At 53.1% G+C, this 25,645-nt stretch overlaps 1 protein-coding gene across 4 annotated transcripts; it reads right to left on the reverse strand.

Annotated features, from left to right (window-relative positions):
- Positions 1-13,657: 13,657 nt before the first annotated feature.
- LOC102415600 (KH-type splicing regulatory protein) lies at positions 13,658-25,241 on the reverse strand. 4 transcript variants are annotated; one of them, XM_025293317.3, is made up of 20 exons: positions 24,865-25,241; positions 22,938-23,034; positions 22,325-22,363; positions 21,940-21,979; positions 21,008-21,057; positions 20,366-20,437; positions 19,573-19,630; positions 19,106-19,280; positions 18,826-18,924; positions 18,391-18,489; positions 18,168-18,270; positions 17,493-17,593; positions 17,254-17,398; positions 17,015-17,175; positions 16,818-16,927; positions 16,314-16,402; positions 16,031-16,231; positions 15,848-15,925; positions 15,609-15,769; positions 13,658-14,521 (listed from the first exon to the last, which is right to left on the reverse strand). In XM_025293317.3, exons 1-20 carry the CDS (start codon positions 25,120-25,122, stop codon positions 14,513-14,515), a joined length of 2,145 nt encoding a protein of 714 aa, XP_025149102.1. In that variant the 5' UTR covers positions 25,123-25,241; the 3' UTR covers positions 13,658-14,512. The 4 variants fall into 4 exon arrangements, with proteins under 4 accessions (XP_025149102.1, XP_044803966.1, XP_044803965.1 ...); XM_044948031.2 differs by having other exon boundaries at positions 13,658-15,769; positions 24,865-24,968; positions 25,110-25,216; XM_044948030.2 differs by having other exon boundaries at positions 13,658-15,769; positions 24,865-24,965; positions 25,107-25,215.
- Between the last annotated feature and the right edge of the window lie 404 nt (positions 25,242-25,645).

A 25,645-nucleotide genomic window follows, 5' to 3' on the forward strand; every position in this document is an offset into this window, starting at 1 on the left:
AGGCACCAACCCCTCTCCCCCGTCCCTCTTCCTCTGGCACCGCAGACATCCTCAAGTCCCCCTGATCGTCTTTGTGATGGGCGGTTCAGGCTGCGGCAAAGGGACACAGTGTAAATACATGGCAACCAAGTATGGTTTCTGCCACGTGGGGCTGCTGCAGCAGGAGGCCTAACAGGGCACCCAGTGGGGCCGGAAGATCCATGACCTCATGCTGCAGGGGATCCTGGTGCCCCTGCAGGGGATCCTGGTGCCCCAGTGAGAGCTCCCTGGCATGGCAGCAGAGGGATGAGGGGGCCCATTGGGAGGAGCTTCCCAGGAGGACCCTGTAGGAGCTGAGGGGCCTCTTGACGGCAGGGGCCACCGGCTGCTGCTTTGTCAACCGAGCCTGTGTGTCCTCAATTGTAAAATGGGAGAGCAGCTGGACCCTCAGCAGAAGGCTGGGGTGCGGGGTGAATGACTTCTTTCCTATAAAGGGCTTGGCAGAGTGCCTGGCCCTTAAGATGCACTTAGTAAACTTTGTTTATTGTTATTCTAGTCACTAAGTTGTGTCAGACTCTCTAAGACCCCATGGACTTTATCCCTTCGGCTCCTCTGTCCTTGGGATTTACCAGGCAACCCACCAGAGTGGGTTGCCATTTCCTCCTCCAGGGGATCCTCATAACCCAGGGATCAAACCCACATTTCCTGCATTGGTAGGGGGATTCTTTACTGCTGAGCCACCTGGGAAGCCCTCAGTAAACATAGCTAGTATTTATTCACTTTGTGACCTTTGGCCCCTTCTGCCCCCAGTTCCTCACAATAAGATGGAGGTTGTCCCAGTTTCTCATGATAGTGATGAGCAAAGGAGCCCAACAAGCCTGGCATTGGGCAGACGCCCCCGACCCCAGCAGACTGTAGCTGAGCCACATTCTCAGAAGTGCCCCCAGAAACCCCATCTCATCAGAGCCAACTCGGGATCCAGGGCACCCAGAAAATGTTCCCCCAAATTCACCAGAACTTGCCTAGGTGACCTCGTAGGTGAGGGGACCCCCAGGCACTGAATGCAGCCGCCCCTTCCCTCCCCAGGGAGTCATCCTTGATGTGATCAGCGTCTGCATGCTGTCCTGCCCAGAGAGCCAGGGCTTCCTCATTGACAGCTTCCCCCAGGAGCTGAGGCAGACCAAGGAGTTGAGCGCTTTGTGAGTGACCCCGAGAGGGCATGAAACCAGGCCTCGTCCCCACCTTGGATGGAGATGCCGGGCGAGAGGAGCTGATGACAGGGAAATGGAGTTTTGTGTTAATTAGGGGATGGTTGGAAGTGTCTAGACCCCCAGGTGAGCTCTTCAAGGGTGAGGACAAAGTTATTTTAACATCTTCCCACACAGTCAATCCTTTCCCTGGTGGCTCAGACAGTAAAGAATCTGCTTGCAGGAGACCTGGGTTCAATCCCTGGGGCAGGAAGATTCCCCTGGAGAAGGAAATGGCTACCCACTCCAGTGTGTTTGCCTGGAGAATTCCATGGACAGAGGAGCGTCACAGGCTACAGTCCATGGGATGGCAAAGAATCAGACACGACTGAGTGACTAACACTTGCACTTTCCACACAGTCCCTGGCAACTGCTAGACAAACTATTTGCCCACTGAGTGGCAGGCGGGCTTAGCATCACCTCTGGGTCGTAAAGATGGACTGTAACTCTCCACTTATCCATTTATTCAACCTCCTGTGCCCAAAATAATTCTTGAGGACAAGCTAAGTCCTCTGTACTTCACCAGACACATGGGACAGGGACCAGCAATATGTTCCATGCAAAATACAACAGAATTTCTGGTAGCGATAAGTGCAGTGAAGAACAGAGAACAGAATGACATCCCGGAGAGGTTGTTGATCACTCTCTAAGTCATGTCCCACTCTTTGTGACCCAGGGACTGCAGCATGCCAGGCAGGAAAAGAGAAACTGTGGCAGGCTAGGGGCCTCCAGGCTTTCCTGGGACTTGCTGGGCTTGATGAATGTGGTAGAAACGCATTCAGGTGCCAGGCGCGGGGAAGGAATCAGACAAAGGTCGCAGGGGGCTGCCCCCCACCTGCCCTGCTCCCTCATCCTGCCCTCTGTATGCATCTCTACTGAAGCAGTTTTGTCCGGATTGTTGTTATGAAGGTAAAAGGCAAATAGTGGCTCCCTCTCCAGGTCTGGGAGCTCGAAGGGCAAAGGCCGAGCTAATGAATGACTCTAGCCAGCACCTGGCCTAGGGTAGACGCCCAGTCACCCATGCCAGCTGGATGGTCTCCACAGGTGGTCGCAAAGCATCAGGACAGAGGCTGCAAAACCCCCAGGGCCTCGGGTCCCACGTGATCCACTGACATGTTCAGTTTGGACTATTCAGAGTTTCACACTTTTTTTTTTAATTCGTGGCCAACCTTCAAAAATCCGGAGATGCCACATGAAAACTCCCGGCTCCTCCTGAAAAAAACGCCTGACTTGGCAACACGGGAGCCTGCTGGTCCCCATGGCAACTGCAGCCTGAAGTCCTCCGGAGCTTTTCACCAGCCCAGCACTGTTCTCCACACTGCACAGATGAACTCTGATCTTCCGGAACGTTCCAGGCACCCTGCTTTTTCACAGAGGGATCAGGGAGCTAGCCCGGGTCACACCATTCAGGCAGCCAAGGCAGGACCAGGGCTCCAGTTTTAACACATGGATGGGATGTGCTCCCCCTGTTCCCCACCGGCCCCCCTACACCCACCCGCTCCCTCTTCTTTACAGAGGCCCATTTAGGATCCTGCTTGTGTGGTGGCTTCATGCTAAGAAGCACAGCACATGTGCTTTTCTCTGGTACCCGTGTGGCTCTAAGAAGTGAGAAAATGAAAATAAACAGGATCTTAGTTCCCTGACCAGAGACTGAACCCATACCCTCAGCAGTGAAAGCTCGGAGTCCTAACCAGTGGCCCACCAGGGAATTTCCAAGAGTGGATTTTCTTTCGGTTTTTTTTTTTTTTTTTTTTTTTTTTTGGCTGCGCCAAGCCTTAGTTGTGGCATTCAGGATCTTTAGTTGTGGCATGTAGAACTCTGAGTTGTGGCATGTGGGATCTAGTTCCCTGACCGGGGATGGAACCTGGGTCCCCTGCATAGGAAGTGCTGAGGCTTAGCCACTGGACCACCAGGGAAGTCCCAACAGTGGGTTTTCTTTACAGAGAATTTTGATCTCTGTGAGCCATCTGACCCCTGCCTTAGGGTCCATGTAGGGTCTGCATTAAAAGGTGTCCCTGGAGCCACCCAGCTTAAACTTCCAGCCCTGATCCTGCCGGGCTTTTGAACCTGTTTCAGGCCACTCTGGCTGGTGTGAGTTGGAGCAGTGAGTCTGGCTTGAGGCTGAAGCTCCACAAGAACACGATGCCCAGGAATTCTTCCCTTTATCCTTCCTGCTTTCTCTGTGCTGTTGGAGGGACAAAGGTGCTGAAATTCACAGGAAGCCAGAGCTAGACACTGCCTCGGCGTTCCCAGAAGACCAGAATTCCTGTTTTACAGATAGGAAAACTGAGGCCCAAGCAGGGAACATTCTCTGAGGTTGGCCCCTACTCTGTGGGTGGCAGTGGGCTGGCCTAGTTCACGTGCTGGCCTTGGAGCCCTTGAGACCTGGGCTGAGGTCACACTCAGCTGCTATCTCCACGTGTCCACTCTGGGTCAGCACTCCCAGCCTGTTTCCTTGTCTGTGCACAGAAATACCACCAGCATCTCCTCACTGCGAGTGAAGCTGATGCAGGGAAACTGTCACGTCTGTTTCTGAGTTGACTGCAGTCACATCTGCCCCCATCCTGAGAATACACGCTCTGGGGAACCAAGCGGTCCTTAGCCGTTTGTCTCGAACTTGGCCTGGCTCGTGGCAAGAAGCATCTGTTGTGGTGGTTGTTGCTTTTGTTGTTTTTTACTTTTTTGGCCACATCCTGTAGCATGTGGGATCTTAGTTCCCCCACAAGGGATTGAACCTGTGCCCCCTGGAGGTGGGAATGCAGAGTCTTAACCACTGGACCACGAGAGAAATCCTCAAGCAGCGTCTGTTGAATGAGCACACAGGAAGCACTAGCTTTGAGGGCCAGTGGGCCAGACCAGACCAGACACCAGTAGCCCTGACTATCTGCATCAGGTGGAGTTGTGCAGGAGATCCATGAACAGTCTCCCCAAGATGCCCAGGGACAGAAGGTCCACTTATGGGGGCTCATGCTTCTCCCTAAGGATCACCTATACTGTGAGACCAATGATTGGGGGAAGTTCACAAAAGAATGTTTTATTATTCATTTTTTGGACTTGAGGCATGTGGGAATCTTAGTTCCCCCAGCAGGGATCGAACCCATGCCCTCTGCATTGGAAGCATGGAGTCTTAACCACTGGACCACCAGGGAAGTTCCAGAGGTAGGTTTTACAATAATGACATGTGTTTTCAAACTTTTTCCTAAGTATAGCCTCACAGGAAGTTGCCGAGATGGTGGAGAGGTCCTGCTGGACCCTTCATCTGGCTCCAAGGAAGGGCCACGTCTCATGCACTGTGAGCCCAATATCAGAACTAGGCTGTCAGCCCTGGTATGTATTTGTTTTCACAGTCGCCTCCATGGCAAGTGACATCCACTTTCCATTTCCCAAACTAAAAGGGAAGTGGATAGAATTCAAAGTCTTAAATAATAACACAGGCAGTGACACGTGGACTCGTCAGTCAATGAACATTTTTTGAAATGTATTTATTTATTTACGGCAGTGCTAGGTCTTCATTGCCGCAAGAGGGCTTTGCTCTTTGTTGCGGTACTCAGGCAACAAAGTTTCAGAGCTCAGGTTCTAGGGCTTCAGCAGTTGCAGCTCCCAGGATTCGTTGCTCCTCCGCATTTGAGATCTCCCTGCTCAGGGATGGAACTCATGCCTCCTGCATTGGCAAGCAGATTCTTTACTGTCTGAGCCACTAGGGAAGCCGGGGGACGTCCTTAATTCTTGGGGAAAAAAAAAATTTGTTTTGCTGCACTGGGTCTTAGTGGCAGCACGTGGGATCTTTGATCTTCCTTGCAGGAGGCGGGATTTTTTTGTTGTGGCTAGAGAAGTCTTAGTTGAAGCATGTGAGATCTAGTTCCCCAACCCATGCCTCCTGCACTGAGAGTAGAGTTTTAGTCACTGGACCACCAGGCAAGGCCCTGTTCTTTTCTTTTTAATCCATGTGAATATTTTAGTACATATTTCCTAAAAAGTGAAGGCTTTTGTAAAATTGTATCATGCTTCCATTATCACACCTTAATATCCTCCATGTCGTGAAATAACCAATCATTATGGAAATGCCTGTGAACACCTCAAAGTCTTTTTCTTTTCATGTCTTGTCTTAACCGGGATTGAAGTAAGGTTTGGCCCACTGTGATTGGTTGTTTTGTCTCGGTCCTAACTCAATATAACTGGTGTCCTTTTACGAAGAGGAGATTTACACATGGACAGAATGGCCACCGAGGACACAGGGAGAAAACAAGCCAAGGAGAGAGGCTTCCAAAGAACTCCATCCTGCCAGAACCTCAGCCTCAGATTTCTAGTCTCCAGGACTGTGAAGAAGTGGAATTTCTTTTTTTAAAAAAATTTATTTTTGGCTGCTCTGGATCTTGGTTACTGCGAGTGTGTTTTTCTCTAGTTGTGGTGCGCAGGCTTCTCATTGTGGCGCCTTCTCTTACTGCAGAACACCGGCTCTAGCCACTGAAGCATGCAGGCTTCAGGAGTTGAGGCTCCCAGGCTCTAGAGAACAGAATCAATTGTTCCGCAGCATGTGGAGCTGAATTCCCTGGGATCTGAATTCGATCCCAGGCTTCGAACCCTCGTCCCTTGCCTTGACAGACAGATTCTCAACCACTGGACCACCAGGGAAGTCTCTAAGAAATGGAATTTCTATGGCTGGAGTCACCCAACTGTGGTACTTGGTGTGAGAGCCCTCACAAATTTAAGACAGAGGGCCAATCAGGGGCTGCTGTAACACACCCCCGCCGGCCCCTTCTCTTACAGATTCATTCATTGCTGATTGGAACCAGTAACTTCATATTCCGAATCAATGTGAAATGTGTAACTTTCAGTCATTTGTTTCCCCCACATCAATTAGCTGACATTCTTCCCTTAAAGAAGGAATGTCCTTCCTCAGCGAGGGCTATTTGAAATATATTGGTTCCTGCCAGACAGGTGGGACACAAGTTCATCTTCTCCCTTCCAAGAGCCCATTTTCAGACTGGGGGCTTGGGGGTGTCCTAGCTGCCTCCAGTGGTGACAATGAGGTTCATTATTTTGTCTTTCTGTGTTTTGTTTTCTTGCATCCTTACCATCTCAGTTGCTGCTGCTGCTGCGTCGCTTCAGTCGTGTCCGACTCTGTGCGACCCCATAGACGGCAGCCCACCAGGCTCCCCCATCCCTGGGATTCTCCAGACAAGAACACTGGAGTGGGTTGCCATTTCCTTCTCCAATGCGTGAAAGTGAAAAGTGAAAGTGAAGTTGCTCAGTTGTGTCCGACTCTTAGCGACCCCGTGGACTGCAGCCTGCCAGGCTCCTCCGGCCACGGGATTCTTCAGGCAAGAGTACTGGAGTGGGGTGCCAGTGCCTTCTCTGGACCATCTCAGTAAAATAAGTGAATTTAAAGTATTTAAAGTGAGCCTTCTTTTTTTTTAATTTATTGGAGTCTAATTGATTTACAACATTGTGTTAGTTTCAGGTATACAGAAGCATGATTCGTTTGTATATGCACTCATTCTTTTTCAGATTCTTTTCTGACATAGATTATTACAGAATATTGAGTAGAGTTCCCCTTGCTGTACTGTAGGTCCTTGCTGCTTATCTGTCTTGTATACAATACTGTGTATACGTTCATCCCAAGCTCCTGATTTATCCTTCCCCTCCTCTCCACATGTCCCCTTTGGAAACCATAAGTTTGTTTTCAGTAAGTCTGTTTCTGTTTTATAAACATGTTCATTTGTGCCATTTTAAAAATTAGATTTCACATATGACTGATACCATCTGATATTTGTCTTTGACTTACTTCGCTTAGTCTGATTATCTCTAGGTCCATCTTTGTCACTGCAAGTGGCATTATTTCATTCTTTTTCCAATTTTTATTTTTTGGCCGCACTGCCTGGTATGTGTGATTTTAGTTCCCTAGCCAGGGATCAAACCCAGGTCCCCTGCATTGGGTGTGCAGAGTCTTAGCCACTGGACCACTAGGGAAGTCACTATTTCTTTCATTTTTTATGACTGAGTAATATTCCATTGTGTATATGGACCATATCTTCTTTGTCCATTCATTTATAGATGGATATTTAGGTTGCTTCCGTGTCTCAGTTATTGTGAATAGGGCTGCTGTGAACACAGGGGTGTATGTATGTTTGAATCATGCTTTTCTCCAGATACATGCCCAGGAATGGGATTGCTGGGTCTTACAGTAGCTCTATTTTTAGGTTTTTGAGGACCTACCCACTGTTCTCCATAGTGGCCTGCACTCATTTACATTCCCACAAACAGTGTAGGAGGGTTCCCTTTTCTCTACACCCTCTCCAGCATTTATTGTCTGTGGACTCTTTGATGATGGCCATAATTGTCTTCTTTTTTGTGATTCAGTGTGTCTCATTCGGGGCCATTAGGAGTTCCCTCATGCTGTACAGTGTCCTCCACGACACAGCTCCAGTTCACATTCACCTTCTCGCTTTCTTTCTGTGCAAGACTTCCCACCTCCCACCTTTCACATTTCTGGCCCAGCCCTGGAATCAGCCATTTCTCCTGGAGGCCCCTGGGCAGTGGTGTTCCATCTGGGGACCAGGGGCACTCATTGCTACAGGTGCTTATCGTTTCCAGGCCTCTCCAGCAGACACGGCCAGGAAACACATACTTTTGAGAGGAAAAAAAAATATATATATATATGTGTATATATATATATATATATATGTATATATATATATATATCTCACAAGTTCATACTGTTGTTTCCAGCTCACACTTAACATCACAGTGTTTTACATTTCTCTTTTCCCTAAAAAGTCTGCTTCCTAAAACCAGATATTCTCATTTGCATTATTAAATTAGATGCAAAATAGTTTCCAAACAAGTAGCATGCCAATGTTAACTACTGAGAATTAAACTACCATAGAAAGTTTAAGACTTCTTTGCAGCTATGATTTTTCTTGGGCTTCCTTGGTGGCTCAGATGGTAAAGAATCTGCCTGCCAATGCAAGAGACTGGGGTTCAATCCCGGGGTCAGGAAGATTCCCTAGAGAAGGAAATGAAAACCCACTCCAGTATTCTTGACTGGGAAACCCCACGGACAGAGGAGCCTGGCAGCCTGCAGTCCCTAGAGTCACAAATAGTCGGACACAACTGAGCAACTAACACTTTCTGGTTTTCCTTATAATAGCTCTCCCTGTGGACGGACCACAAAAACACTGGGTCCCTAGCGATAATTATTTTCTCCCTGCATTTGCAGCATGACACTGACACAGGGTTCATTCACTTCAGCTTGGCTTTCAGCATTCAGGGATTGCTTTTTTAAATTAAAATTTTGCATATGCAGCATACCTAACAATTTCAAAGTCACATTAAGAAAGTAGATCCACTCCTGCCCCCAACTGTGCCCTCCCCTCCCTGAAGACAACCATTTTCACGAAGTTTTGGACTGTCCTTTCTGATGTTTCTTTTTGCAAATATAATAGAGGGGTGTGTGTGTGTGTGTGTGTGTGTGTGTGTCCTTCCTCATAAAAACTAGCATTCCATATACACCAGGCTTCATTTTTCGTTTAACTTTACAGTATACTCTGAGATTTTATATCAGTGTCAAGAAGACTTCCTCAGACTTCCCCACTGGTCCAGCGGCTAAGACTGTGCTCGGGGGCTCTGGAATGCACAATAGCTGTGGCTCAGTAGTTGTGGCGCTTGGGCTTAGCTGCTCTGAGACATGTGGGATCTTCTTGGACCAGGGATTGAACCCATGTCCTCTCTGCATTGGCAGGCAGGTTCTTATCCACTGTACCATCAGGGATACCATCTTAGTGGTTTTAAATGGGCATTTCTCTTATGATGAATGAAGCTGGGCATCTTTTCTAAAGTTTTGGGCCAGTTTCATTTCTTCTTCAGTACACTCTATATCTTTTGCTTACGTTTTCCCATCCTAGAGGACTGACTGTTGGTCTTTTATTCTTCTTGAATTTTGGGAACTCTTTATATATTAGCTGTTTGTAATATAGGTTGCAAAATTCCTCCCCCCACACCCCCCGTTTGTCAATTATTTTTTAACTTTGTTTTACCGTGCCTTTGTTTTTTTGGGCCGAGATGCCCGATCTGTGGAATCTTAGTTCTCTGACCAGTGATGCAGCTGGGGCCCTGGCAGTGAAAGCACTGAGCCCTAACCAGTCAACTGCCAGGGTATTCCTTATTGTGACTTTACACATTTATTTGGCTGTGCCTGGTTGCAGCATACAAACTCTTAGTTGTGACCTGTGGGATATCGTTCCCTGCCCAGGGATTGAACCTGGGCCCCCCTGCATTGGGAGGGTGGAGTCTTAGCCACCAGACCACCAGGGAAGTCCCAAGGGTGGGCGGTTTTATCTTATTCCCAACTTTACTTGGAAAGAAAGTTTCCATTAAATAAGATGCTGGCTTAGGATGTTTATCAATTCCTTCTGTTTTTTTTTTTTAATTAAATCAGGAATGTGTGAGTTTTGTCAATTAAATTGCTCTTTCTCTGTTTAAAAGGAGTCTCATATGACTTTTTCTTAAGATAGTAATGCAATAAATTATACTGAACCATCCTTGCTTTCCTAGAATGAATCAATCCCACTGGGCTGTGGGGGGTTTTTTGTTGTTATTTTGTTTTTTAATGTGCTGACAGGCTCTATTTCGAAAGGAAATTCTGGAAGAACTAGGAGGTGGGGTTCAGGGATTGGACCAGAGATTGAACCCATGTCCCCTGCATTGGCAAGCAGGTTCTTATCCACTATACCATCAGGGAAGTCCCTCTCAGTGATTCGAAATGGGCATTTCTGTTACGATGAATGAAGCTGGGTGGCTTTGGAGATCCTGGGAGGTCTCCCTGGAGTTAGGAGGGGACAGCGGTGAGCTGGAAACTCTTGTATTTTCCCCAGTCAAGTGCTTGCATGAGAGGAAAGCAATGGAAAGCTGCTTAAATCCGTCTTAAAGGGAATGTGTGTGTGCGCTTGGTTGCTCAGTCATGTCGACTCTTTGCGACACCATAAACTATAGCCCAGCAGGCTCCTCTCTCTGTCCATAGGGTTCTCTAGGCAAGAATACTGGAGTGGGTTGCCATTTCCTTCTCCAGGAGATCTTCATGACCCAGGGATGGAACGTAGTTCTTCTGCATTGCAGGTGGACTGGTAACTATCTGAGCCACCAGGGAAGCCCTTTAAAAGGAATATTTCAATCCAAATACCCATTAACGAGGAACCAGTTAATTGTGACACACATCCATACAACACAATGGGCTTCCCTGGCATCTTGGAGTTAAAGAATCTGCCTGCAATGCAGGAGACTCAGGTTCCATCCCTGGGTGGGGAAGATCCCATGGAGGAGGAAATGGCAACTCATTCCAGTATTCTTGCCTGGAGAATCCCATGAACAGACAGGGCTACAGTCCACGGTGTCGCCAAAGAGTTGGACACAATTGAGTGACTAAACGAAGCAACAATAGAACAGAATACTATCTAGTGATTAAATAATCAGTACATTCCTTGTGTGTCAATACACAATCATCTTCAGCTTACTAAGTGAATAAAATCAAGGGCAAATCAGTGTCTTTACCATGTATATGAAAAAGCAGGGAAAATGACATCAGGACCAAATTTGCTTGGTATATGCCCAAAGGGTTCCAGAAGGAGACACAAGAAACAGATTAACTTGACTGTGTCCAGGGAGGGTGAAACTGGGTGCTTGGGGGCAGCAAGGAGACTCTTCACCCTTTCCCACTGGTCTTGTTTGGCTTATGGGCTCTGCCAACATCCTACCTGTCCAAAACACAAACACACAGAAGAAAAACTTGGAACGACAAGAGTAAAACAGACCCAGGGGGCCTGGTTTTTTACTGGGGCAGCACCACCCTAGATCCCTGATCTCGGGGCAGGGGTGGGCACAGGAGGCCACCTCACTCAGCCTCTTCCTCACCCAGTCCCCTTTCACAGATGCCCAGGTGGGCTGGGCCCCCAACGTCGTCATCACATTTGCCTGTTCAATGGTGACGATGATGCAGAGAGCCCCAAGCCAGGGCCAGGCGGAACGCTGGGCAGATGACTGTGAGGCGGCCCTCCGCCAGCAACTGGAGACATGCTACCCCCTATATGAACCTGTCCTGACCTTCTACCAGCGGAAGAGCCTGCTCCCAAACCTAAGTACCATCCCCCCACCCCAATCCCAGCCCCTGCAAGGGGACCAAGTCCAGCTGAAACAGAGCAGGGGTTACACTGTTACCTGGGTCCCAGACCTTTCCGGGCCTGCCTGGGTCTCCCCAAGCACATACACTGGGGGGGGTTCCATCTCTTCCATTAGGCAGAATGGGTGCAGCCATGTGGATTACCATAGATACTGCTGAAGGTCTGAACAGAATGACTGGCTCCAAAACCACATTAGGTATGTTTTAGAACATGGTGGAGGTAGTTTAGTTGCTCATTCGTGTCCAACTCTTTGCAACCCCATACACTGTAGCCCACCAGGCTCCTCGGTCCATGGGGTTCTCTAGGCAAGAATACTGAAGTGGGTTGCCATTTTCTTCTCCATGGGATGTTACAAAATTTAGGATCATGGCAACCGGTCAACCACAGCTCGGCTCCAATGCAGCCATGGGTCCTCAAGGTGTAGAAAGCAGGAATATCTTTGTTTTGGTTTGAATTTTGGGCTGTGCTGGGTCTTCATTGCGGCACACAGGCTTTCTCTACTTGTGGCACATGGACTTCTCTTCTTGCAGAGCTCAGGCTGAGAGCAGACTCGGTAGTTGTGGCGTGCGGGCTCAGTTGCATTATGGTTTGTAAGATCTTAGTTTCCAGACCAGGGATCGAAACTGTGTCCCCTGCATTGGAAGGTAGATTCTTAACCACTGGATCATCAAGGATGTCCCCCAAAGTAGGGATCTCTTAATTCTTAAACTGACCCGTGCAGTTCCTATACACTGCTATGGAGATAAGAGAACTTTGGTGTCATTCCTGGTCCCCTCCCACAACCAAAGGTAAAATCTAGGAAGGAGCCTGGAGCACCATGTGTGGGGTGGGAAGGCGGTGACCCAGCCTGGCACAACCCCATCCCGTGGGTTGTTCCAGGGGACAGCGCCCCCGTGCAGTCTGTGTGCCGAGCGAGCGCCCAGCAGTAATGCATGGCCTTTCTAACCCAGCTCGCCCTCCCCTCATCTGTGTGGCCCTGGGGCTGCACCTATCATCCTGCCCTAGCAACTGGAAGGGGAACCTGTTCTCCCCTGGTGGTGTGTGTGGGGGGGAGAGGTGTGGAGGCCATGACCTCACTCTACTCTGAACTGACCCCCTCTGCTACCCCTTGTTTTCATCTTGGCCGAAGTCACAGAAAACATTTTTGCCAAGCGCTGCTCTGTCATTGAAAGCCTGCAGCGAGTCGGGAGAGGGCCAGGGGCCCCAACATCCCCCTCACCCCAGAGGTCAGAGCTGGCGCACTGCCTGAGGAGAGATGCTGGTGAGGGGAGCCTTGGGCTCCAATCTAAACTGAGGCTGTAACTGCAGGGTGACAGCCTTCTCCCTTTCCTGGGCCCACAAATGGCTGACTGGGGGCCACTCCCACAGGGGTAGGTCCCTAAGGAGCCTCACGTGGGAGGTCACAAGGGCCACAGACAGCCCCACACCATGACACCTGATTTCCCTGCTGGAATTCGACCACACCTCCCAGAACTCTCCCAGCAAAGTACGCCTCTGGATGACTGGCCCTGGGCCTGACAGCTCAAGGAGTCCTCCACGACTGCTCTCCCATCTCCCGTCCTCATCCTGAGGCTGCCAACCCCTGGGACAGATGTCCTTCCCTTGGACAGGCCAGGTTTCCACCTCAGGGCTCACCAGCCAAACAGGCCACAGCGAGGACCGGATCACATAAAGCTCGGTGTGGGTTTGCTCCACCAGCGGCAGGCTGTATCCATGGGAACACCTGTCCCCAGGGACCCTCCTGAGCGCCCTGCTCAAGTTCCCAGTGGGACAGATGCTGGGGATGAAGGCGTGGGGGACTGCACCGCTGGGGCTCTGCCTGCTTCTCCTTCCTGCAAGACCAGACCTCGGGCAAAGTTTTTTGGGGCCCCCACCCGTCTTTCATTGGCCAAGCCTTATTCCTCTTCAACTTGTTTCCTGTAGAAACACAACTGCGGCCGGCACGCAGTTTTAGACAAAAAGCACTTTATTTAACCAAAAAATGGGGGGGGGGGGGGGGGTGAGAGTTAGGAAAGCACAATGCGCCTGCAGAAAACTATCGTCTCTTAGAATTGTTTTTTAAAATAAAAAAAAAATAAAGGAAAAAACCCAATACAACACAAAGCTTATAATTTCCAATCACCATTATCAGGCTTTTACAACATCTATAAAGAACAAACATCTGCTTCAAAACTCTATGGGGCTGGGGGGGTGGGAGGGGTTGGGGGGGGGTGGAGAGAGAGAGAGACAGAGAGAGAGACGGCACCCGGCAGACTTGGGGAGGTTTTGTTACCATTTATTTGTGAAGTTAAAAACGAGCGATAAAAAGTAAAAACTGCCATACAATTTTTTGTTTGTTTTGTTCTCAATTGTTTTCAGTTTCCATGTCCTCTTGAACAGATGAAACACAACAGACCAGTCCTGGGGGCAGGGGGCAGGGGGCAGGGGGCAGGGGGGCAGCGCAGCAGGGGGAGGGGAGTGGAGCTGGGTGAAGAGGAGCGAGAGGAGGAGCAGACAGGCTGAGGGAGGGGCTGCCTGGCAGGGGGTGAGGATGGGCTTTCCTAAACATCAATACCTGGTCCAAGGAATGTTCCAGCTCTAACTAAAAAGAAATAGCAAGAGTGACTTTGTTTCCTTTTTTAAAAGTTTATTTTAAAAACATGAAGAGGGCCAAGGGTGGTCACAGGGAGTGAATGAATTGCTTTCTCCTGAAAGAGGCAGTTTCAGGAAGGCTGGGGCAGGGTGGGGGATGATAGAGATTTTTTTATATATATATATAATTTTATAAGTTTTGTTTTGCTTTTTAGTTTTTAATTTTTTTTTTTTTTTTTTTTTGCAGAGATTTAGTTCTCGCTATCTTCTCTGGCTGGCTCAAGATGAGGAATCCCAATTTTGAAAGAAAAAAAGTGTATGAGACACACAGAATGAGCAAGAGAGCGAGAGCCTGGCACTGCCCGTGCCACGACCCCCAAGCCACTCACAGGGAGGGCTCCCCCAGCACCCCCCTTGGCAGCCATCGCTCTCTCGACAAACAAACGGAAAAAAAAACAAACGAAAAAAAGCCCCCAAACAGAACAAAATGGAAAAAAAATAATAAAAGATTTTCACAGATGAAGAAGTTCACATTCATTCGATTCATTGAGCCTGCGGAGAGGGAAGAGATAGGAATTGGTCACTACGGGGCGGGGACGGGGACGGGGCGGGAGACTGGGGGGAAAGTGGCGAGGAGGGGGCCAGGAAGCCCCTCTCCCAAGCCTGTGGCAAGCGCAGGCTGGAAGGATGTGTTTGTAGCTGTCTAGTCAGTGCTCTGGGACTGGCTGCAGTCAGACTGGCTCTGAGATGGAGGAGAGTGACACAGGAAGGAGAAGCAGGGGCCGCACAGAGAGAGAGAGAGAGCAAGAGAGAAGCGCTCAGGGCTGGGGGGAGGGGGGGGTGGGCGGGAGAGGGGTGCCCTGCGTCTTCAGGAAGGCAGGCGGGCGGGCAGCTCCCGGCGCATCACGACATGACAACCAGAGATCACGGTGTCCCCACAACACCCCTGTGAGGTAGGTTGGAAGGTGGCAGCGATCGTCATGCCCACTTCACAGACAAGACCGGGACACGAGGCGGGCGCAGGCGTGAGAGCAGAGGCCGAGCCTAGGCGTGGCGGGCGGGCCCTCCGGCCGGGCCCCTTGGCGCCGCCCCCGGCCCCCAGAGCTGTGGCCGGGCCCCACGGGGCAGCTGGCAGCACACACAGTCACTTGGACACGCGGGGAGAGATCGTGGGTTTAAAAATAAAAGAATCAAAAGAACAAAAACCATGAGAGTAATGCAGAGAGGGGCAAAAATATCCGTTTTCTTCCCAAGTGGCCAGATTGTGAGTGAGCGAGTCAGCAGCCGGGCGGCGACCTCCAGCTGAGCGGATGGCCTGCCCCCCACCCCCAGGACTACCCACCAGTTCAACAGTTTCTCCTTTTATCTGCTGCGCGCTCTCCCCCAGCATCACGACAGCGTTACACAGGAACAAGCAGGCCGGCGGAGAGGCCTCTTCTTTAACCTCTGGACCCAGCGCACACTTCCCCCAGCTCGTGGGGGCTCCCGGAGACCTCTGGCCACACGGCCCCCGCTGCAGGCATCAAGGACACACCCCGCAGGGGAAGGGGTTTCCGGCGCTACCCACTAAGGCAGGATGGACGGTGGCCGGGGGTTGGAAGGAGAAAGGAGGAGGAGGAGGGTGGCAATTCCCACTTGCCTGCTGCTGTCCCTGCTGTGTGGGCGGAGGCTGGGGGCCGCCGGGACCTGGAGTCTGTCCGTAGTAAGCGGCTTGCTGTCTGTAATATTCAGCCCAGGCAGCACTGTAGTCTGGCTGGGAACCCGGGGGTGCTCCTGGACCCCCTCCGGTGGCCACTTGAGCTGTGGGGGAGCAGAGGGTGGGTGAGCGGACCAGGAGGCCGGCACACCTGGTCCCACCCCTGTGGCCCGCCGGCTCACCCTGCTTCTTGTAATACTCTTCCCAGGCCTTCGTGTAGTCCTGCTGCGGGGGTGCTCCAGGCTGCTGGGGCTGCTGGCCTGTGGGGGCAGGCCCCGAGGTCAGAGGACAGGTGGGGATGTGGCCACCTACTCGCCCACCCCTCCCTGGCTGACTGGAGCTCCTTCGGTGGCTCACGCACTCACCGATCTTTTTGTAATACTCTTCCCAGGCCTTAGTGTAGTCCGACTGACCAGCAGGTGGAGGCTGAGGGGGCTCACCCTGGGTGGGTGGGGCCGCGGGGGCTGGTGCCGGGCCGGGCACGGGGCCTGGGGGCTGCTGGTAGTAGTGTGAGTAGTAGGCGGCCCAGGCGGCGTTGGGGTCGGCTGCGGCGGCTGCGGCTTTATCTGCAGGCAGAGGGTGTGCAGGCTAAGCATTGGCCAGGAAATCAGCCCCTCCCCTCTGCCCTGCTCAGATCCTTATACTCACTCGGGTCATGAGGAGCAGGCGGCTGCCACTGAGGGTAGGTGTTGCCCCAGCCCTGGGGTGGGTACTGGTGAGGAGGGGGGCCTCCAGCACTGAGGGTGAAAACGAGGGACACATGAGCCAGGTCACCCCAAGGTCCTTGCAGAGGACGGCCATAGCCTGGAAGGGGGCCCACAGCACCGCTTACGTGGAACTGCTGATTCCTGGCCCAGGGAAAGGCGTCAGGCAACTGACGCAAGGGACACAAGCCATGTGGACTCAAGGATGTGCCAACCCCCCACTACACCACAGGATTACAGGATCTACATGTGGAGTGGAGACCAAGGGCAACGCCCACAGCATCTTTTAAAAATGGTGTCTCTAAAACAAGGGTTGGCCAGAGTTGTGTTTGGCACCTCTGCAAGGTGGAATGGCCTTCTCGGAGGTGAGGAACACGGACACAGGGCCTGCCGGCCTCCTTGCCAACACTGTGACCCCCACATCCCAGGAGTCCGCAGGAATACTCACTGAGGGGGAGCCCCAGGTGGGCCCTGATTGAAGGGCCCGGGGTTGAAGGGCCCCATGGGGCCAGCAGGGCCTGGTCCCCCCGGGCCTGGTCCGACTGGGCAGAGGGGACCCTGGAGGAATGAAAAGTGGACGAGATCAGTGGAACAGGAGGAAGAACTGGGCCCAGGTACCCAGAACCCCTCTTGAGCTGAGCCCACCTCGATCTTCTCTTCAATGAGCTGCTTGGCATGGTCGATCTGCTGGGGCGAGCCCCGGATGATGAACAGCTTGAAGTTGGGGTCTCCATTGGGTGGCAGCTGCCGAGATATCTCTACAAAGGCGCCTGTCTGCTGGTTTATGGCTTTCACGTTCTCGCCACCTGCAGAAGCCATGGACAGTGAGCAGAGGGCAGGAGGAAAGTGGGGGGACGGGTGGGGCCTGTGGAGAAGCCACTCACCTCGGCCAATGACCAGCCCGCACTTGTGGGTGGGGATGGAGAAGGTCATCTCCCCACCTGGAGGGCCCCAGTTGCCTTGGCCCCGGCCTCGGCCTCGGCCTCCTGGGGGCATGCCAGGACCCCCTGGAGGACCTGGGGGACCGCTCTGCAGGGCAGGGAAGAGATGGGACAGTTAATGCAGGCAGCCAGCCTGCCCTCCCACTCGAGCCCACCCACTCAGCACACCTGACACCACCCACCCTGAGGCTCTGGAGGAGGTCGTTGATAATCCGCGCGGCGTGCTCACACCGGTCTGGGGGTCCCATGATGTGTGCTATCTTCTCAGGACCCGTCCCGTCGTCTGAGGCAGCACAGGAGAGCAAAAAACAGTTACAAGAGACGCACAACTCCGAACCCCCAACATTGCTGCTTCATGGCGGTCGCCGGCCCAAGCCATGTTTGGAACATGTCAAAGTGCCACTGGCCGCCTTTCACGTGTTCAGGAGCAGATGAGGATCCCTCCTGCACTTGGTGCCCCCAGTACTAGCAGACGCACTTGGTAGAACCAAGAACTGACAACAAATCTCTCAAAAAGCACGGAGGAGCCTGTCCTCCCCCAAAACCACTGGGACTGGACAGAAACCCACGGCTGGGGCCTCAAGAGCTAACCTCACCCAGGGGCCCAGGTGGCCTGTCAGGAGAGCCCGTGAGAGGGGAGAGGGAGAGGACAGCTTGACAAGAGAGGAACACACACCCCTCTTCAACCTGGGAAGCCTGCCTGTCATTCACTTTCTTACAGGGCTGCTCCAGAGCAGGGACCAGGCATGTCCTGCAGGTCTTGGAGTAATGAGGCACTGCAGATGCTAACTCCATTGCCAAGCTGCCCACCTTGGACCCCAAGAGTGCATCTAAGCAGATCCCAGCTAGCCCCTGACCTTGTTTAAACTGTATCCGAACACCAGCGTCATTCTGGATCTTCTTGATCATTTCCCCACTCCGGCCGATGACCACACCCACAGAATGCCTGGGCACTGGCACCTGAGGGCGGGCAGGACGAAAGACGATCAGCTAGGTTTTGTCACTGTCTGCAGTCCCCCTGCTGCCCACAAGCCAGCTGCCACCCCTGCCACTCCATCCACCCAAGAGGCCTGCACTCACGTCGATGCCCCCGCCGATCCGGGACCCATACTCGTTCCGGTCTCCAAAGCCACCCTGGTCACGCTCCCGCAGGATGTCCATCACCATTTCACAGGCTTGCTGCGAACATACAAAGGGTGGTGCTCGCATGAACACTGCTGCCCCACTGCATGCCCCACGGTCACAGGCCAGAGCTAAGGACCAACGCAAGGCTGCCCGAATCTTTACCTGCTGCCCTAAGAGGTGGACATGGTGAGCACCCCAGCTTTCTGGACTGAGGCCAGTTGAGGCCACCTGCTCATGTACAGACGGCTGGGAGGGAGCTCAACAATGAGTCCAGGGCTGACCTCAGAGCCAGTGCTCTAGAAAATCTCTCCACTTACATCCAAATCTCCAGCCTACCCGCTGCCCTCTCTCTGCTCCCCAGAACCACCCCCTCGGCCCTGGGGCACCCACCTGCACTTTGTAAGGGTCTCCGATGATCCGCAGCGGTTTGTCCACATTCGTGTTCTGGGAGCCATCCTGGATTAAAATCATCTTCACTCCAGCCCGTTCCTGTACAACCAAGGTGGCGTTAGTGCTGACCCCTCCAAGGACTTCCTGGGGCATGGGGGGACGGGTCACTCCTGGTCCAAAAGGACAAAGGGCTCTGGCTCGGTGGTGGGGAGCAGTGGCGTGCACAGGCACAGCCGCGGGAAGGAGGCTGTCCCGGGACAGGAGGAGCCTGCACCCTCACCTGCAGCTGCTTGATGGTCTCCCCGCCCTTGCCAATGACCAGGCCGGCCTTGCCCGCAGGGATCATGATCTCCTGCACTGTGCCGTTCTGGCCCCCATTGGCATTGTCGTGGAACTGGCCCGGGGGCCCCCCACGGCCCCGGGAGACAATGTCGTCCAGCATCATCTTCGCTTTCCTGGAAAGGGAAAAAACAGGTGCTCTCTGAATGCTTGCCTGGAAGCTCAGCCCTGCTTCCAGGAAAGAGGGTTCCAACCAGCCCCCTTTCTGGGTCTGACAGAGGGCCCGTCCCCAGAGCTGGGGCTCTTCTGGGCCAGGTTCCCCAGATCTCAGGAGACTCACTGTGTCAGGCAGCCCCCCAGTGCAGGCAGGGCATGAGGAACATGGTGTGGGAGTCACTCTAAACTTCAAAGGGATCCAGAGGGCTTCGCCCACCCACTTTGTCATGACAGGCCCAGCTAGAGACTTACTGCACAGACTCCGGGGCTCCTGTCAAGGACACACTGCGTTCAGGTAGGCCACCGCTGTCTGGAGAGAGGAGTGGAGAGAGGATCAGCGCTTTTTTGAGTCAATGCCTTGGGCAGACAACCAGGAGGACCTTCCATGGAGATGAGATTTCCAGGAACAATCGACAACTACTCCTGCCAATGTACAGCACCCTGACAAATCAATTTACCTCCCCAAACACTTGAGAGGGTGCTTTATGCACGGCCAAGATCAAGAAGCCTGAAGTCTAACAAAGGAGGCAAAACTTTTAGTGAAAAGATAATATGGAAGGAGAGGCAGATTCCAGAAGATCCCAACTGGGCCCCTTCCATCACCACCCATGTGAACACCTTCCAGTCAATGTACTGCGTGTCAGGCAGGGTGAGCACTCAGAAACCCCTGCAAATCAGGTACCTGCCAAGGCGCAGGCAGGACTGGATTTAAGCCCAGGCCTGACCTCAAGCCTGTTCTTCCTAAAGAGCTCCCCTGCCTCACACTTTCCAACAAGGTGTTGTAGCTCAGGTGGCAACACAGTCAGAGCGGGATCTGGGGTGTGGCTCCCTGTACTGGATTCCAGCCCTCCGCGCTCATGGAGAGCAGAGGGAGACAAGAGTTACAGCTACACCTTGAGGCACTGTGCAAAGGCGGCACACAGAACAAGCTCAGTAACACCAGCCCACTTCACCTCCATCCAATCACGGCGGTCAGGGATCATGAGAGAACGCGCCAAGAGCCCCAGCACAGGCACCCATCCCCACCCAGCTCTAGCGCTCCTACCTGGAGAGATTTGGACTTTGCAGCCTGAGTCCTGCTGGATTTTGTTAATCTGTTCACCTCCTCTGCCGATGACTGGGTGGAGAAAAAGAAGAAGAGCAGAGATGGATGGGAGGAGGCTGGCGCTGAGCCCCCCTGCCCAGAGGATGGATGAGAGAGTAAGCACAAAACAGCTCCTTCAAAATAAAAGAAAAAAATAACAAAAACGAAAAAACAAACAAAAATCGCACAACACATCAGGCTCCTTCAGTGCTCCTGTGGCCTCTATGTTTCTGCACAGCCCCTTCTGGTGCCCCTCACCAGATCTCTGAGCTGGGTTGGGGGGCTGTCCAGGCAATCACTCCCCATTCCACTCACCCTTTCCTGCACCTGCCCCAGAGCCTGGGCCTGGGTCAGAGGGGCAGGGGGAGGAGGAGGCATCAGCAGGAAAAAAAAATATGAACAAACTCATCTTTGGGATTTCCAACCACAAAAGAAACTACATACATAAATATGTATTTCCACCATATGTAATGAGGAGAAAAAATAATCTGGCTCCTTCAGACCACAGGTCTCAGGGTTGGCAGGCGCTCTCCTGAGAGACTGCCCTGTGGGCACAGGGCAGGGGTTAATGGGCACCACAGGATCACAGTGGTTCACACTTACTTAGTCCCACCATGCCATCTGGAACTCGGTACTCTTCTGTCATTGAAGTCCTACAAAGAGAAACAATGAGAGTCAGCCTCAAGTCAGGAAGAAGCAGAGGGGATGGAAGAGCCAGAGGGCCTCCTGGAAAAAAGACCCTCAAAACCAGAAGTCCTGCCTCCTGCGACATGGGAACCAAGCTCCCACAGGCCTAAGCAGAGTCTGACAAGGGTATGGGGGCTCCCTCACCCCACAGCAGACCACCCAACCTCTCGGGGCCCCCGTTTCCCACTCTGGGCCACAAGAGGCTTAGCCTGGGGTGGCGTGACCTGCTGGACCAGTGCTGCCCACCGACTCAGGGCAAGAGTGAGAACCTGGGACACTTTCACAGCAATCTGAGAGCGTCATCCAATACCTATAGATTCTAACTTAAAAATCGGTTTTGTATCTTTTTCACTTCATTCTTCTAGTGAGTTGTTTTTACTGCATTTCACAAAATTTTAGCTAATAGTAAAAAAAAAAAAAAAAAAGAACTTGGTCCTTCAAAAAGAATGCTCTAGGGTAAAAAGGTAGGAAAGGAACACACCCCCACCTCAGCTCTTAGGGAACAAGAATCCGCAGAAGCAGGTGAGAAGTCAGGGCCAGTCCCCAGCCTTTTCCAGGAGGAAGAATGGCAGGGCTTCTAAGTATCCCCATCCAACAAAGAAAGCAAAGGGGCACAGAGAACCCCTTCCCAATTACAGCTAACAGCCACAGCCCTATGCTCCCTATGGTCCCACAGACAATAAGTAAGGACAAACGAAGCTCCTTCTGCCTTTCAGTCTTCTCCCTGGTTGACCAGGAAGTAAGACAAAGTCCTGTACAACCAGGCTCCCAGACAGAGCCCTCCCTCCAGTCAGCAAGAAAGGCCAGAGACAACAAGGAAACGACTTGCTCTCCAACCCACCACTTACCTGGGGGGAGGATGAATGGGTCCGAGTTGAGAACTCATGGCTGCAAAGAGAAAACCCAAAGGACAGATTGGCCCAGCTCCTCTCTGGGACCCCAAACACCATGCCCTGGGCACACCTGCCATGCAAGGGGCCACAAGCTACATCCCAGTGCCTCTGAGCCTCCCTGAGTGAGCACAACAGGGCCACCTAACAACAGCATGCTCGGAGGTGGCTGCTTCACAATCCAGGCTCTGGGGTCTCATGGGCTCTGGAGGGAGACCAAGAGCCTCCATAAAGGAGAGGTGCTGTCTGCTCAGTACTTCCAGCTCCTGTCTGGAGAGTACTTCCTGCTAAAACCTCTTAAGATCCTGAAGCAGCCTCTGCCAGTGTCACCCAGTGGACTTACAGTCTCCCTGGGAAGCCAGCTTCTTGCTCTCTGGTTGGTCTGTGAAAAGAAAGAGGATGTCAGATGCAATGCCTACCCACCCACAGCTGCCTCAAATCTGATGCTGGTGCCACATGTCCTGGCAAACAAGCCTCCTGCCCCCAACTCTCAACATCAGATGCAAGACAGGAGAATAAGAGACCTAATCTCACCACCAGCACTCAGGGATAAAGAGCTCTTTTTAACAGGGGGAAAATGATGGTGACCCTAGTCCTTCCAGCTTAGGCCCAAATCTGCCTTGGGGAAGTTAGGCTGATCAGTGAGTTGATAGTTTAGGCTGTGTGCCTCCAGGTCAGCCACACTGCACTGACATGGGGCCTTAAGAGAACCCTAGCTTAGCAGAGGAGGAGAAACAATCTTGAAAACTTACGACCTGGACCTGGTCACAGTCAATCTGCCCTCCTCAGCCACCTGATACTTCAGGACGGCAGCCCAGACAAAAAGAACGAACAAAGCTGGGATTGCTGAGGTTTTAAAACACCAAATGGCAGTGGGCTCCCCCCACTCTGAACCACATTCCAACAAAAGCACTTCACTCTCTACCCCCAGCCCTTCCAGCAAGGCAGGTAGTTACCTCCATCTTCTAACTGCCTCTTTTGGCCCCCAAAACCAAAATCAGGAGTGCTGTTATTCACTGTGGTAGCTGCGTCGCCTCCAATCTTGGCTGCGATCTAGAAGTGAAGTTGTGAGCAGAGAAGAATTACCACCCAAAGCCAGCCTCTGTGGTACTCAGGTCAACCTTTCACCTCTTTGGTTCATGAATACCCAACAGGTCTTGCTGTCTGGCCTGGGAGTGGCATTCCCTGGATTTAGGGACGAGCCTGTTGGTTAAGGCTTCACTGATGGCTCAGCTGGTAAAGAATCCACCTGCAATGTGGGAGACCTGGGTTCGATCCAGGGGTTGGGAAGATCCCCTGGAGAAGGGAACGGCTACCCACTCCAGTATCCTGGCCTGGAGAATTCCATGGACTCTACAGTCCATGGGGTCGCAAAGAGTCGGACACGATTGGGCGACTTTCACTGTTGGTTAAGACATTTCTAGGAGTTCCAAAGTTATTCAGGAATTTCAAAGAAGCTCCCTTTCTCTATCAAATTTGTACCTAAACTGTTCATGGCCAGAGGATAACCCACACTGACTTTTCTAGGGATGAAAGGAGCAAAAGTTCAGGTGCCCTCCACCAGGGAGAACTTCCAGACACTTCCTTGCCCAAGCACCTGGGCCTCTGGGATGCTCAAGAGCACACCCTCAAAATCTTTCCATTTGTTGAACAAATCTTAGGGAAGTCTGCCTCTGAAACCCTCATCTAGACCAAAACAAAAGGCCCTTTTCCAAACACGTGTTACATTTTGGACACACAAACAACGTTGAATAAACCCCAACCCAATAAATTTAAAACCAGAGTATGCTGGTAGGATTACTACAAGTTTTCCAAAGAGACACAAACCATGAGCTGAGGATCTATATTTTAACCTCTCTAAAACTTACATAAAAACAAAACAAAACAAAACTTGAAGCCTAAACTCTTGGGATGCCCAGATGGGGTCTTATCCCAACCAAACAGAGAGCACCACCTCCCCTTGTTTTAGCTGCCTCTCAATTAAGCCAGTGAGGGTGGGGGAGTGAGGGGTCAATCATATCAACTGCACCTAAGAACTCTATCGCATGCCTAGGGTGAAAGCCACAGACCACATTGGGAGGGCAACAGGGCGTTCCCCTAATGGGACCTCCCTGTGCTGGAGGATTTGGGGGCAATTCTGACTGAGAAAGCACTCAATAGCCTGAGCCCGGTCAGTTTCCTTTTGAAAGGGCGGCAAAGTCCTCGCTTTCTGTGGGCCTCTTCCCCTCAGGCCGTGGGGTGCCGGGGAGGTCACACATCAGAATGTGAAACCTCCACGTAGTCATCACGCCCCAGAACACAGCGGTGGGACCCTTCCCTTCTTTCCCCAAAAGAGAAACAGGGTGCTTGCAAATGACCTGAAGCATCAGAGTAAGTCCCTAGGCCTACCCTCCCCATTTCAACGAAAGGCTTGGCCACTGCCTGGCAGCCACAGGGTCCCCTTTCTACTTTCCAGGTTCAAGAGGAAGAACTTTTCTAATCCCCTAAAGTCCCTCCTTCCTGGGGACCAGGCAGAAAAGGGACCAAGTTAGTGGGAGCAGAGAAAGACCTTCCCGGGAAGGCGGAACCCCTGCTTCTACGAGTAGAGAGTGTCCTAAAAGGTGGGAACCCCAAAGTGAGTCCCCGCGCTGCAGGGGACCCTGCACACTCTGGGGCCGCTTTTGGGTCACCCCTCCTAGACGACCCTTCCCCCCTGTAGGGGGTCACCCCCGGGGGGAGTGCCCCACTCCAGGCTCCTGGGGAGGCCCAGGCCCCCGCCTACCGCCCCACGTGACCCGTGGCGGCCCCGGCCCCGGCCCCCCCCTTGCGACCCCGCGCCCGCGCACGTGACCCCGCCCCCTCCCCCGCCCGCCCGCGCGCCCCTCGGGCCCGCGGCCTCCTCACCTGGCGGGCCCGCTGCACGGCATCTGCGAAGGCGTCCTTGCGGATTCCCGGGCCGCCCCCGCCGGGTGGCTGCGAGGGGCCACCGGCCGACCCTCCGCCCGGGCCGCCGCCGCCGGGACCGCCGCCGCCCCGGTCCCCCGCGCCCGGCGGGCCCGGTGGCGGGCCTCCCCCGGCGCCCCCGGCTCCTCCGGACCCCCCGCCCCCGCCGGCGGGTGGCGGCGGCCCGGGCGGGGGTCCTCCCGTGCTGTAGTCCGACATGGCGCGGCGGGGCCGGGCCTGACGCGGAGGCTGAAGCTGAGGAGGAGGCGGCGGCAGCGGCGGCTCAACGCGGGAACAAGGCCTCGCTCCACACGGCCGCGGAGCACTCTGGGAAGCCAGCGGCTGGGAAGACGATGCCGGGGGGTGGGGGGGGGGGTGGGGGGCGGAGAGGGACGCCCCCTCCGGTCGCCGGCTTGACGGACGGCGCTGCCGGGCCAATGGGAGGTGGTCGCCCCTCCGGGGACACCAATCACAGGCTCTGGAGGCGGGCGGCCAATCGGAGTGCCGCGAGAGGCAGTGGGCGGGAAGTACCGCGAGATCGACAGCCCTGGGAGGCAATGGGCTGCGGGCTGACGGCTTTGGGCGGGCAAATTGAGGCGACCGGAGGAGGCCGAAGGCCCAATGAAGCAGGAGTTCCAGAATCGCGGGGCGGCTTCTAAACCGGATTGACGGCTCCTAAGAGTCAAGCGGACAGGAAGGAGGAGTCTGGCGAAAGACTTCTTTGAACGGGCTGGGTGGGCGT

Source organism: Bubalus bubalis, chromosome 9 (genome assembly GCF_019923935.1).
Source record: "Bubalus bubalis isolate 160015118507 breed Murrah chromosome 9, NDDB_SH_1, whole genome shotgun sequence".
Lineage (NCBI taxonomy): Eukaryota > Metazoa > Chordata > Mammalia > Artiodactyla > Bovidae > Bubalus > Bubalus bubalis.

Bases quoted from the DNA above. Each gene is read 5' to 3' on its own strand.
- LOC102415600 (XM_025293316.3), bottom strand. From the start codon at position 25,122: ATGTCGGACTACAGCACGGGAGGACCCCCGCCCGGGCCGCCGCCACCC. The intron at 18,271-18,390 runs GTGAGTGCAGGC...GCCCGCCCTCAG, and splicing joins GGATCGGCGGGGGCATCGAC to GTGCCAGTGCCCAGGCATTC. The intron at 15,770-15,847 runs GTGAGCCGGCGG...GCTCCCCCACAG, and splicing joins AGAGTATTACAAGAAGCAGG to CTCAAGTGGCCACCGGAGGG.